The sequence below is a fragment of the Arachis ipaensis genome, chromosome B05, assembly GCF_000816755.2.
Source record: "Arachis ipaensis cultivar K30076 chromosome B05, Araip1.1, whole genome shotgun sequence".
Taxonomy (NCBI): domain Eukaryota; kingdom Viridiplantae; phylum Streptophyta; class Magnoliopsida; order Fabales; family Fabaceae; genus Arachis; species Arachis ipaensis.
The window spans coordinates 123,767,844-123,782,140 of record NC_029789.2 but is presented as its reverse complement, the minus strand read 5'-3'; the positions used below and the strand labels follow the sequence as shown (position 1 = coordinate 123,782,140).

At 34.9% G+C, this 14,297-nt stretch overlaps 1 protein-coding gene across 3 annotated transcripts; it reads right to left on the bottom strand.

Moving 5' to 3' along the window:
• Nucleotides 225–3,656, bottom strand: LOC107644014 (aldehyde dehydrogenase family 2 member B7, mitochondrial). 3 transcript variants are annotated; one of them, XM_021124404.1, is made up of 11 exons: nt 3,403–3,656; nt 3,089–3,235; nt 2,845–2,987; nt 2,558–2,711; nt 2,230–2,459; nt 1,890–1,979; nt 1,610–1,783; nt 1,183–1,320; nt 877–1,014; nt 718–779; nt 225–624 (listed from the first exon to the last, which is right to left on the bottom strand). In XM_021124404.1, the coding sequence occupies exons 1-11, from the start codon at nt 3,467–3,469 to the stop codon at nt 351–353; spliced, it is 1,617 nt and encodes a 538-aa protein (XP_020980063.1). In that variant the 5' UTR covers nt 3,470–3,656; the 3' UTR covers nt 225–350. The 3 variants fall into 3 exon arrangements, with proteins under 3 accessions (XP_020980063.1, XP_016203269.1, XP_016203270.1); XM_016347783.2 differs by having other exon boundaries at nt 3,089–3,226; nt 3,403–3,655; XM_016347784.2 differs by having other exon boundaries at nt 3,089–3,226; nt 3,406–3,653.

Genomic DNA, 14,297 nt, shown 5'->3' with positions numbered 1-14,297 from the left:
AAGAAAAAAATCTGACTATTTTTAATGTTTAAATATCTTCTTTGTAGAGTCAAATACTTCATGCTCAATCTTGTACAAGCCTACCCCAAAAGATCTATCAGCTTGGTTTGACATGGATGTAAGTATATGTTTCTAATTTTCTCACCTAATTAATTCCTGTATTTAGTTGATTACTTCTATTAGTTGATTCTTTATTTATATTATGCATTTGGTTTTGAAATAAATTTGGCTCAATTTAAATGCCTTAGGGAAAATATTACATTCAATTAGATGAACTTAATAGAGGTACTAGTTCATTTTCACGTAAGAAAATCATAACATTATTAGTCACTTTGGTTATATTGTCAAAACTACAACCATGCTGGATTCTTCAAAGGATTGACAACAGCTTTAACTTGAAGGTAGCTGCTAAGGCCATAGATTCCTCTCACTCTCCCTTGTCCACTCATCTTGTATCCGCCGAAAGGTATTGCCGCATCGAAGACATCATAACAGTTGATCCAAACTGTCCCAACTCGCAACGCGCGCATCAATGTGTTAGCAGTGTCTATGGACTTTGTAAAGACTCCAGCAGCAAGGCCATAAGAAGTTGAATTTGCCCTCTGTACCACTTCCTCTATATCCCTGTCATTTATTTCAATCATAGAATAACTAGAACTTAAGATGAAGAAATATTATGGTAATTGGTAACTTTGACTAGTGATGAACCAACCATACCTAAATTTCAAGATTGTTTGTACTGGACCAAAGATCTCATCTTTTGCTATCAACATGTTGTCCTACAATTATAATTTAAAAATAGATGGTTAATTTACTTATTTTATGTGATACAATTTGTCCAAAATTAGAAACATTATTGAAGGTATAAATAATTGCCTGAACATTGGAGAAAACAGTGGGTTTGATATAGTAGCCTTTGGAGCCAAATCTTTCACCACCAGACTCAAGTTTAGCACCATCTTCAATTCCTGATCTAATGTATTTTAGGATCTTCTCAAATTGCACAGAATCAATCTGAGACATAAGAATTTTTAGTATATATTATTATCCATGACCCTTTTAGATGATATTACTTAGCAATTATATAAATACCAGTCTAAAACTAAAGAAATCTGTTAGCATGAGCAATTATATCTATGATTTTGAGTTTCATTAAGAAAGAAATGATGGGATGGCAGATACCTGAGGACCTTGCTCAACCCCTCTTCTGAAAGGGTCTCCTACTACACGTTTGAGGGCGCGAGCTTTCGATTTTTCCACGAATTCATCATATATGCTTTCATGTACAAATGTGCGAGAACCAGCACAACAACATTGGCCCTATAGAATAGAAGACAAAAGGAAAAAAGCTTGAGTTAACCATATTGGATACATTGAATACATTGAATAGTAAGTTCCATTTTTGATCCATGAATGGTGAGGGTGCAAGTCTATCTTTTTTGTCTTGCACATACTACTTTGTAATTTAATAAAATAGGGATAACAAAGATTGAACTATAGACTTTTTTTTTATTATAAAAGATACCATGTCATGACTCAAGAATCATCTCTCTTAAAATCTAAGAGACCAAATTGAACCAATACTCATTAAATATTTGTATCATCAAACCTGGTTAAAGAACAAAGCAGAATGAGCGGCCTCAACAGCCACATCAATATCAGCGTCGCTACAAACAATGAAGGGAGATTTTCCACCAAGCTCCAGTGTTACTGGCTTCAGATTGCTTTGTGCAGAAAGTCCTAGAACAATCTTACCAGTGCCGGTGGATCCTGTGAAAGCAACCTGCAAAAATGAAACAAATCAAATTTTGTTTTTCAATTAGCTATAAACAAATTCAGAAACCAATGCTAATGCATATTATGTATGCATTGTATCCATCTTCAGTTACCTTGTCAACATTCATGTGACTACATAGAGCTGCACCGGCAGTCGGACCGAAGCCGGAGATGATGTTTAGTACACCAGGAGGAAGTCCTACCTGTTGTTCATGAAATCCATCAGTGAAGGCAATCACAAATGTATAGATTCATAGATGCAGAACCAAAATCTTTGTGTTTGAAAACTGATGAGAATTTTGTAGCTATTCTGCTGTTGTTAGGCACTGAGGCCAAATTATAGCAACTTTCTCTTAGGCTATCTTGACAAAGAATCTCAGTGATTCAAATTATCTATATCCAAATACATTGATCTAACCATGTACCAAAAAAGTGACAGTATGGCAATCCAACCTCAAGTAATAATTTTGATACATAGAGGGCTGAGAGTGGTGTCTGCTCTGCAGTTTTCAATACAACCGTGTTACCACAGGCTAACGCGGGCGCAACCTTCCACGAATAAATAAGAAGCGGGAAATTCCATGGAACAATCTGCCCTGTTACACCGATAGGCTCATGCAAGGTCTGCACATGGTGCTGTCCATCAGCTGGAATAGTTAGCCCATGAATTTTATCTGCCCAACCTTGAGAAAACCATAAGGGTAGCCAAAACAACAATGTCAACTTTGATCTTTGTACTTGAAATGCAAACTCAAAATGTTCTTTGTAATAATAATTTTACCTGCATAATATCGAAACACTCGAACCACCATAGGAATTTCAACATTTGCAGCTTGTTCATAAGGCTTTCCACTGTCCCATGCTTCAATTGCTGCAACTTCATCATTGTGTTTCTCCAATAAATCAGCGAAGCGAAATAGTATTCGCGATCTTTCCTAGAGTATTGAACAATCAAAACACTGTTTAGTACATAGTTGTGCATGAAAATCATGTAGCATCTTATCAAAACGTGTTCTGAAATCTTAAATTTATCACAAAAAAACACATTAGATAAGATGTTAATGATACATAAGCTGTCATCTTCGGCCATGGTCCTTCATCAAACGCCTTGCGTGCAGCAGAGACCGCACGGTTAACATCTTCACTGTCACCTTCGGCAACATTTGCTATTACTTCTCCTGTTCTTGGATCAAAGGTTGCAAAAGTTTTTCCTAACAAGAAAAAAAACTAAACACTTTAAACTTGGTTTCTTATTGTTATGTATCAGTGAATGATGCACCAGTTAAGCACATAAATCAATTAAGGTATCAACCAGAAGCTGCATCCACAAATTTTCCATCAATTAAAAGCTGACTATGATCAACTTGCACTGGTGGAGTCACAGGCTCAGCTTCAGCAGCAGCAGAAGCACCAATTCTGCTTATACTTCTAACCCATCTACAATATAGTCCTGAAAAGATTGTCATTCAATAGTTTACATTGTTAATAAACTTGGTTATAAAGTGAGATTCACTGTCATGCGTATATCTAATCAAGATTAAGATTTAAAGGAGGAAAAGGAAATTAAAATTTAAGGTTACTGGGATATGCTTTAAATGGAAGAGACAATGTTATAAATATACTTATTACCAGTAGAAGGTGAAGCAGAAGATGAAGAGACTGAACGGAGAGACGAAAGAATTCTAACAGCCATGATTCACTGAAGGTGGGGAGAAGAAACTTACTCTTTTTCTTTTGTACTTCTCGGAACTATATATATCTATATGTTAACTAGCAAGTGTTTCAATGAATTGTGAAATAGTAAGTACTATGTCACGAGAAAGACAGAGTTGGTGATGAAGAAGCACTATTGTTTGTCTCATAATAATAATGCTGCACATACACATACACATACGTTAATATACTGCACAATAATGTTTGGTAACTACTTCTTGTCTTGGTATCGAGAAATTATAGTTGATAATTATTAGATATTTAGACGTATTTAGTTAAATTAGTTAACATAATATACAGTTTTATATGTTAATTATTATTTTATATATATAAAAATATCTTAACGTGNNNATTTTTTGTTTTTAAAATTTTATATATTTTTTAAAAATATTCTTAATATTTAATTTGATTTAAATTTGTTTTATTGTTTTCTTTTCATTTAAATTGAAAATAAGTGTACAAATAGCAAGGTTCAATTGAAAATTGCGTTTGAGCATTGTTGAATATTTATTCAATTTTTCTCTAATGAACAAAATTAGTAACTTGATTGGAAGAATAGATATTCGTTTGTGATTTCCTCTAATTTTGTTTCCACGTTTTAGTCTCAGCTAAGTGTCCATGATGCATCAAATCATTACTGTATTTGGCATAGCCACTTAACAATTTGGCTGTACACGTAAATGATAAAAGCAAGAATGAGGTTTTCTCTCTCTCTGTTTTGGTAGGCAGACAATAAACAAGTTGAGACTGTCGGATGTTAGCCAAAAATAACGAGAGCCGCCATAACAGAGATCTTGTAAATACATTGCACAATGAACATGGATCATTTTGGGAATGCGAAAATGATACCTATCAACAGTAAAGCGGCAATCATCAAAATGACATCCAGTTGGCTTTCGATAACGATGAATACATAAAGTTATTAAAAATGGTGTAATGATGAAAACAAATAGTAACCCTTAAAAATTTTAAATTATTCAAACTAAAATCTATTTAAAAGATTCAAGTGTGTTCAAAACTAATAGTAAAATATAAATTAACAGAAAGTTCGAAAAATAACATTATTTTGATAAAAGTGACCAAATATAATAGTTATATTTTCATTAAGGTTTTAGAGATTAAATTTTAATATAATATTTTATAAACATATTTAGTAAAATGAGATATTTTTATTTTTAAAATTTGATAATTGTATACTAACAATTTTTTTTGTGATTTTACTTCTACACAAATGGCAAAATAAGAAAATAGAAAATGAGTCTAGGATTAAAAGAAAAAGTCTAGGGGCCAGCAATTTTGTTCAATTTTGGCCAGCATGTAATCAGTAAAGAAAAGTGAGTCATTGGATGAAATTTCACACCAATCTCACACCATTAAAACCATCATTGATGGTTATTTGATGGCTACAAATGATAAAAATTACTGATCCCTAGCATTCCTCAGGATTAAAATTTAGACTAATTAATTTTATGCAGTTGTCTTTTAAATAATTATTTAAATATTTCTATAAATCAAATACACAAATCATTTGTCGATTGTGAAAAATAATGATATGTATATATTTGTTGTTTTTATCTTTAAAAGNNNAGCTTTACTAATATTATTTACATTAATAATTCATTCAATTTTTATTTTAATTAAATATCACTATTTGAAATAATTATTTGAGTTTTTACCATGTCCCATTACCTTAATTACGTTCCAAAATATTTAACAAATTAATCTCACTGACTCAGCAATTTAAAATCGCGACACGCAGTACTTAATGCGCCATGTGATTAAGTGACACTTGACCACTAATCAAGTTATATAAAAAGCACAAACACTCTCTCTCTGTTTGCTTAACTGTTTAATTCTGCTTATCTGCTGTACTTGCTATTTATAATTGTGTTTTCCTTGATTGTATTGTATGTGTTTGCAATTGAGAGATCCTCGTACTGGCGGAAATAACGATGAGGGCAGTTCCACTAGTGATTCAGAGGGTTGGAAGAGACAGAAAGTGAAATGTTGGGTTGAAGTTAGATTAGAACTTGAATACCTTAAAGAATTTTACCAAATTTCTGGTTTAGTTGGATCTTAAGTTTAAATTTGAGTGTCGAAATTCTAGAATTGCCTATGTCTTTCACAAGACCTTTTATATTAACCATGCAGACACCTTTACCATATTGAGAACTCCCGGTTCTCATTCCATACATATATTATTGTTTTTCAGATACAAGTTGGGAGACACCTCATTGAGTGTCTAGAGACTTTCAAAAAGTGAAGAACTATATTTGGGTTTAGCATTCTAGTTGTACTTGTATATATGTATGTTCATAGTTGTTCTTCACACCTTATATTTTGTGTTTTGACCCTCCTAGAGGTTGACTTGGAGAAACAGGTGCATTTATCATGTTTTTTGGGCTATTTTGGGTTGTATATGGTGCGCAAAAATGAAACTCGCACAACTGAACCGGCAAGTGCACCGGATCGTCCAAGTAATACCTCAGGTGAGTGAGGGTCGAATCCCACGAGGATTGTTGAATTGAGAAAGCTGTGGTTATCTTGCAGATCTTAGTCAGGCGAATAAAGAGTTGATTGTTGTTGTTGTAGGTGCATAAACAAAACAATAACAAAAGCAATAAAGAATTGACGTGGAAACAATACTAGAAATCAGTTAAGGCCTCGGAGATGCTAGTTCTTCTGGATTAATACTTCTTACTAACTACTTTAATGATGAGTGATTCATTCAATGGCAAGGCTATAAGTGATTAAGCCAGAGGTAGTGGTCATTAATCTCCTCTGATCCAAACTAAACGCCCGAACAGGTTAGTTAATCTGGACGAGGGTGAAGCTCACGTAATTCAATCTCTGATGATCCTACTCAAAAACGCCACAGACAAGGTCGGATCTTCTGGATCGTAGAATGAAGCTCTATGATTCTAGCCTTAGCGCCACAGGGACCTCAATTACCCATGACTAACGAAATTGCATGTCACATATCCCAATTAGTCCAAATAACTTGTTGGAACCTGTGATGTACTCTCAAGCTGTAGCTCAATACTATCCAGGTTAGGACTCGTAAAGAACTCATATAGAATAAGGGGTCATACTTTTGTTCCACCCCAGATTCATAAAGATAAAGAAGGATAATACAACATAGAATGGAATCAAACATATATTAAAGTGGAAAAGTAATGATATTAATCCATAGGAATGAGCAGAGCTCCTATATATCCTTAACCTAGGAGGATTAGCTGCTCATACAGTACATAAAATAAAGTGTAATAAGTTTTGAGAGGTTGAAGATCCTAAACAAGGGTGATCTTCGCATATATTTACTAATCTAATAATTAAAAAATTACAAAAATGAAATAAACTAAGCAGAAAGGTGCGAAAATCCACTTCTAGGCCCACTTGGTGAGTGTTTGGGCTGAGCTGGTGTCTAACTTGACTGAGTGGGTGTTGAATGCCCACTAGGGGGTGTCCACGCTGCCTTGATGCTCCCTTGGTGGCGTTGAACGCCAGTTTTGGGCATTCAATGCTGGCCTTGGTCCTTATGGGGCGTTGAACGCCAGAAAGAGAGTAAGTTGGGCGTTCAAAGCCCATTTTGGGCAGTCATTTCCAAAGAAAGGTATAGACTATTATATATTACTGAAAAGCTCTGAAAGTTAGCTTTTCAACGTCGTTGAGAGCGCATCAATTGAACCTCTGTAGCTCAAGAAATGCTTATTCGAATGTATAGAGGTCAGGATTTGATAGCATCTGCTATCCTTTCTTTGCCTCTGAACCAGACTTTGCCAAAACTTGCCAAATTCACCCAAAAATTACCTAAAATCATAAGAAAAACACAAAAACTCAAAGTAGCATAAAAAAGTGAATTTTGCACTAAAATCTACTAAAACATAATAAAACTTGATAAAATGTACTGAAAACACTAAGAAAATGAACCTAAAAAGTGTATAAAATATCCGCTCATCAGTATATATATGTATATGTATACTCTGGTCAGCCTTTGCTTCGCAAGTTGAGTCTAGAGCTTGTTATTTGTATCTTTGAAACTCTAATCTTATATATATTTTATCCTTTCCGTTCGATCTTATGTACCTTTATGTGTTGATCCGATTGAGAGTGATGTGTTTTCTGTTGGTGTTTCGTTTAACTTTTTCTTTCAAGGCTCCTAGTTAAACTTCCTTTCATATATATATATATCTATTTGCGTATTTTTGTTTTAGAGGTCGTAGCGCCTCACCACCTTTGATTTACGTCCTAGGCGTAAAGCTCTGTGTGATAGGTGTTACACAATCTTAGATCAGAATCCAGCAAGATCCTCAATTGATCTCTTATACATCTTCATATACCAACACTTCACAGTATAAATAAGAGTACATTAATATTTATTTGAAACATAATCAAAGAAATCCTAAAAAAATGATAATGATACATCCGATATCTAACCTGAGGGGTAGTTCGCTATAGAAAACGGGGATGGAACTCGGTAACCTTCGACTTTAAGGCTTCTGTCCCCAGCCCCTGCAATTCGACTCGACCAGCTCTTGATTCCGCAAGGAATCTACTGGCGTTTTGAGTAATTGAAGAAACCCTTTCTTCATATTCATAGATGCTGTCGGTGTCACTTCAGACATTTACAGTATCCGTCCATCGAGATCGAAAATGTGCCCTGAGAGAGAGATCGCAGAACAGCATCGAAGGAATAGCCGGACTTGAAGAGAAACACGAACTGGAAGGAGAAAATGGGGTGGAAGGTTTACGGTTTTTGACCTTGAAACAACAATAGACAAAGAACGCGAAGGTCTCAAGCAGAGGATGGTATAATGGAAGAAATGTTTGAAGAAACACGACCTAAAAGGGGGAAAACCGCATTGAATGATTAGAATTTGAGAGTTAGAATGAAACCATGAGAGAGAAAGCAAGAAAAGGGGAGAGAAGGAGAACATCACACAAAAGAGTAGGAAGGGTCGACAAACTCTTCCTTTCCTCGCTTCCGTTTCCCTTTTCCTTTTTGTTTCTGGATTAAAAATAATTAAGGAGTCAAAGAAGTGAGGTTGTGACACGTGGCTGAAAACCCATGTACTTTATACTATTAGAAGATTTATAAAAAATAAAAAATAAAACAAACGTCACCACTAGCGGTGGCAAAACGGGTCGAACTCGCCGGGTCAAACCGCTAAAACTGCCAAAAAAGGCGGGTCGGCCGAGATTTTGAACCCGCCAAATTTTAAAAAACCTCCTAAACCGCACCGCCAAATCCGCGGGTCAGGGCGGGGCGGGGCGGGCTGGCATCTTATTTTTTTAAGGGCATTTTTGTAATTTTACATATCATATAAATAAAAATTTTTTACTTTTCCTTCCCACAATCAACACAGCCGGCCCTAATTTCCCATTTTCTCTTCCCAGCTTCCCTAACCTTGACTCCTTGAGAGAATGAGAGTTGAGAGTGAGACCCTGACCCTGAGTCGGTGAATCCCTGTCCCTGAGACCCTGACCATCGCCTCGTCCTCGAGGCCTCGACTTCCTTCAGCAGCTCGGCAGCCCCTGTCCCTGAAACTACTAATTTGAATTCTGGCACATCTTACCCTACTTCGAATTTGTATTTTCTACAAGTCTATCATATTCAATGTGTTTTGATGGAAAGTTTGAGAAGTGAAGATGAGCTTCTAAGGATCATGGGAGAAAAGATGATGAACAAATTTAAGAAGTATTGGGAAAAGTATAGTGTCATTCTTGCATTTGGTGCTATTCTTGATCCTAGACTTAAGATTTCTACTTTAGAACTTATGTATGAAGAGATTGATACTGAGACTGCAAAAGAAAAGGTGAAACAGGTGAAAAAGAAATTATACAAGCTTTTTAAAAAATATGACAAGAATTCTCCTCCAATTGTTGAAGCACAAGGACCTAGTATTCAGTCTTCATCCATGACCCATACTCCTGAAAGTGCAAGCAAGAAGCGACTTGCGATTGTTGGCGTAAGTAATGTTTAACATATTTTAATTCTCTTATATTATTGATTGTCATTATTCTATCCTAACAAGATGTGATTATTTCTATTTTTCTAGAAATTGATGAAACGTAACCATCAAGCTGAGGTCTCTAGTGGAAAGAATCCACTTGATATATACTTGGAGGAGCCACTTTTGTCAAAGGATTGCTTTGAAGATTTAGATGTTTTGGAATGGTGAAAATTATATGAGAGTCGTTATCCGAAGTTATCAATCATGGCACGTGATTTATTGAGTATTCCAATTACTACGGTTGCATCGGAATCTGCCTTTAGTATTGGAGCTCATGTCATTAACAAATATAGAAGTCGAATATTGCCAGAAAATGTTGAAGCTGTGATTTGTACTCGCAATTGGAATAAAGGCTTTGTTGATGGTAATTATATTGTCAGTTACTAATTTAATATTTATATAATATTTAAGTATTTATATCTTGTTCTAAATTTGGGTATTCTTCTAATTGTAGGTGAAGGTGAAGATGTGAATCCTCAAGGTACTAGGCGAGGTGGTGTTTCAACTTCCGGATCAGATTCAAATTTTATTGATTTGGAAGTTGATAATTGATTATGTGGATTGATTTAAGAATTTTTTTGGGTGTCTTGTTAATTTATGAATTATGTTGTGTGTTTTATTTTAATTATAGTAGGATTTATGTGTGGATTATGTGTTTGTTTTATTATTGTTATACACTTAGCCACTTATATTTGAGACTTTGATACTTATTATTTGTTATGTTATTTTCAATGAAAAGAGTTATAATGGTTAATTATAAATTTTTTATGGATTAATAATTAATTTAAGATATTACTTTATATGACAGGAGTGAGATTTCATAACATTATCCGGGTTCTAGTCCTTTAAGATGTTGACATCCCCAAGATTCAAGGAATAGTGATGAGTATGGATGCATTCAAGATTACAATATTGTTACACTCCACTCGTGAAGCAAGCATGATCTTCAATAGAACTTTTACTTTTAACCAGACTGATGCGTGAGCATCTTGTACCCATTTTCCCCTTGTTTCTTAGTCATTTTCAGTTAGAATTTATTAAATTTTATTATATTTTAGTGTTAAAATCTACTTTGGATGCTACTTTGAGTGTTTTAGTATTTTTATTTATTTCAGGCAAAATTTGGAGTAATTTGGCAGAGTTTTGTGCAAAAAGAAGAAGAATTGGAGTTGTCCTCTCTAGGCGCTAAACGCCCAGCTCCACAAAATCAAAAACACTTTTACCCATTGGGGGCACTAAACGCCAAACCAGCGTTTAGCGCCAAGCATCCGGACCACACTTACACTTTTGGAGCATCTCTGGTTGGATTTAGCTTTTATTAGTTATCTTATCATTTATTTTGTAATTTTTATTTACAAATAACATCTTTTAGTTTTAGGATTTAATAGTTTATTTTAGTTTTAAATCAAATTAGATTAGATATAAAAGAGAATAGATTCACCCTTGAGGGACTGCTTTCTCGTCCATACTTTCATACTTTTCAGAACTCTTGTTTTCTCTGTAAGTCATGAGCCACTAAACCTCCTTGGTTAAGGTAAGGAGCTCTGTTTATTTATATGAACTAAGACTATTGCTTTTCTATTTTAATTAATGTATTAATTCAGTTTCAAGAATTATTTTCATTCTTCATTTTATGAATTTGGGTGGAACGAAAGTATGACCCTTATTCTATATGCGTTCTTGTGATCCTTGGAAGAGGTCTCTCGCCTGAACAACAACTTGAAAGTAAATTTCTCATAAATTGCTAATTACTTGAACTAATTGGGATACGTGACATATAATTCTCTTAGCTTTGGGTAATTAGGATTTTTGTGGCCATAAACTAGATTTGAATTTAACCATCTGATTGAAATTAAGTGACCAAGACATTGGCGGTTAATGAAGGTTAGAGGAGACTAAATCACTAAGACATTAGGGTTTAGTCAATTATAGTTTGCCATGGAATGAATCTTGCATGATTAAAATAGTTGGTAAGAAAACTTAATCCGGAAAAGTAAACATCTCTGATACCTTAACTATTTTCTCTCATTGATTTCTTACCAATTTCTTATTGCTTTCTTTACTCTTGAATTACTATTTAATGCGATTTCAAATCACCAAACCAACTTTTCTGCCTGCCTAACTAAACCAATCATTCAACCATTATTGCTCAGTCTATCAATCCTCGTGGGATCGACTCTCACTCACCTGAGTTATTACTTGGTATGATCCGGTGCACTTGCCGGTTCAGCTGTGGACATTCTAAAATTCCGCACCACAGACCCATTCTTAGTTTTCATTGTTCAAGTTACTTGAGGACAAGCAACACTTTAAGTTTAGTGTTGTGATGCGTGAGCATCATTTGTATCTTTTCTATGCGATTTATATAGTTTTTTTGTTGATTTGTTAGAGGATTTTAGTGGATTACCCCCATTGGATACTACTTTGAGTTTTGTGTCTTTTGATTGATTTCAGGCAGTATTCTGGTGCAGAATTGGTGAAAAAGTCATTAAGAAGCAAAAGAGGACCATGTATATGCATCATCCATGCGTACGCATCACTGGAGCAAAAAGGAAGATCGTGCGTACGCATGTGTTGTGTGTACACACGACCTCAAGAGCTTAATTGGATCAATTCTCCTTTGGATGCCTAGCACCAAACGCCATGACTCGGTGTTTGGCACCCAAGACTTCGTAATGCATGCTTGGACTCTAGACACCTGGTGCTAAACGCCCAGTCACCGGTGTTTAGCACCAAGACACTGAAATTGCGTGGAAACTTTGCTGCCTGGGTGGCGCTAAACGCCCAGTTTCTGACATTTAGTGCCAAATACGAGATTCAAGAGGGGGCCACATGTTTATAACAAATCAACAAGGCTTGTGGAGATTTGATTTTGTAAATCACATGATCATTAGAAAAGATCTCTTAGGGTTTTATTTAAGTTTAAATCTATTTTAATTAGGACTATAAATAGAATTTAGATCCACTCATGAGGAGACTTCTCTTTCTCCTAATTTTCATTCCGCACTTTCTACACTTTTTTTCTGCTAGGATTTTCTACACCATGAACAACTAAACATCCATTGTTAAGGTTAGGAGCTCTATTTACTTGATTGGATTAATAAATATTTGTTCTTCAACCTTTGATTAATACTTTGATTATTGTTTAAGGATTGGTTTCATTCTTCATCCTAGAAATTAGTGATTATTGAGAAATAACTCTAATTCTACTTGAATTCTATTTATTTCTTGGAAAATTTATATAATTAGAATTACAGCTTGAAACCAATTCCTCACAACTTCTAATTATCTAGACTTAATGTGGTACGTGACATATAACTGCATTTTACTTTGGGATTCTTAGGGTTGTGTGGCTTATAAATCGAAAATTGGACTTAACCTTCTGATATAACTGAGTGATCAAGGGATTGGCGGTCGGTTATATTACAGGAGATTGGATTGCATAAGAATAGGAATTTAATCACCTGGGGCTTGCTATAAACATAATCGTTGCATGATCAAGGTAGTTGACATCGAATATTAATCCGGACATTTAAACATCTCCAAAGCCTTAACTCCATTCTCATACCTTTTCTCAACTGTTCATTGTTTGCTTTCTTACTTTATTGTCTTTTATGTTATTTGACCTCCAAAACTCTCATTTCAATTTGTCTAACTAGAATAGCCAATCAACCATTGCTTGCTTAGTCCATTAATCCTCGTGGGATTGATACTCACTCACCTGAGTTTATTACTTGGTATGACCCAGTGCACTTGCCGGTAAGTTGTAGATTGTAAATTCCGCACTAAGTACGAGTCTTAATTTCGAATAAACATTGTGTAATACTATGTGAAAACCTAGGTTTATTTTTTTAGGTTAGCATTGATTGAAAATGATTGATGATGTGCTTGAATGATGATTTAGTGTAATATGTTTTAGCATAATTTTGTGAGTTGGGTATTTGGCGAGTAATATATGATAGCATAAATGAAATTGGTGAGGTATCCCCTAGTTGGTAAGTCATTGTAACTTGGATAATTGTCATGTTGTGATTGGTTGTGAAATGATGTGGTTTGGTTGAGTAATTAAATTGTTATGATTGGTTTGTTGATGGAAACTTAGGAAGTTGGATTGATTGTGTTGGAAACTTGTTTGGTGTTGAATGGGTAGGAATTGATAAATGAGCGTTGAGAATGTTGAGAAATGGTTTTGGAGTGGTTTGAAACTGAATTGGATTGAGTTTTAGTAAAAATGGGCAATTTGGTAAAATTAGTAAAAGCAAAATTTTGACCAACTTTGACGGGCCATAACTTGGTGCTCGGAGTTCGAATTTGGGTAAATTTTATCTTAATGTTACGAGGATGGTGGTTTTATCCCACCCACGGTAAGGACGGAGGTTTCACCCTACTCGTGTGTTAATGAAATTGACAAATTGATAAATGATTGTGGGTTAATGAATTCAAATTGATAAAATGGATAACAAATTTAGGATTGATGAGTTTAATCACTTATGAAATGGCTGAAAGACATTGATATTGATTAATTGTGACTTGAATGGCTGGAGTGGCAAGGTTTGGGTATTATCCCGCTTGTGTGATAACTTGATCATTGATTTGGCACCTGCACTGGGTAAGGACGGAGGTCTCATCCCGCTTGTTCTGTAGTTGCGGTGTGATATGGGGACACCGATACGTAATGACCACATTCTCTCGGATGAAAGGTGAGACGGTGCACTCTGTTGACGTCTAGTACTTGCTATGTATCTCCTTTTGAATCATATATATATATATATATATATATATACCAGATGTCCC

Bases quoted from the DNA above. Each gene is read 5' to 3' on its own strand.
- LOC107644014 (XM_021124404.1), bottom strand. From the start codon at position 3,469: ATGGCTGTTAGAATTCTTTCGTCTCTCCGTTCAGTCTCTTCATCTTCT. The intron at 2,988-3,088 runs GTTGATACCTTA...TTTTCTTGTTAG, and splicing joins ATTTGTGGATGCAGCTTCTG to GAAAAACTTTTGCAACCTTT. The intron at 625-717 runs GTATGGTTGGTT...AATAAATGACAG, and splicing joins CAAACAATCTTGAAATTTAG to GGATATAGAGGAAGTGGTAC.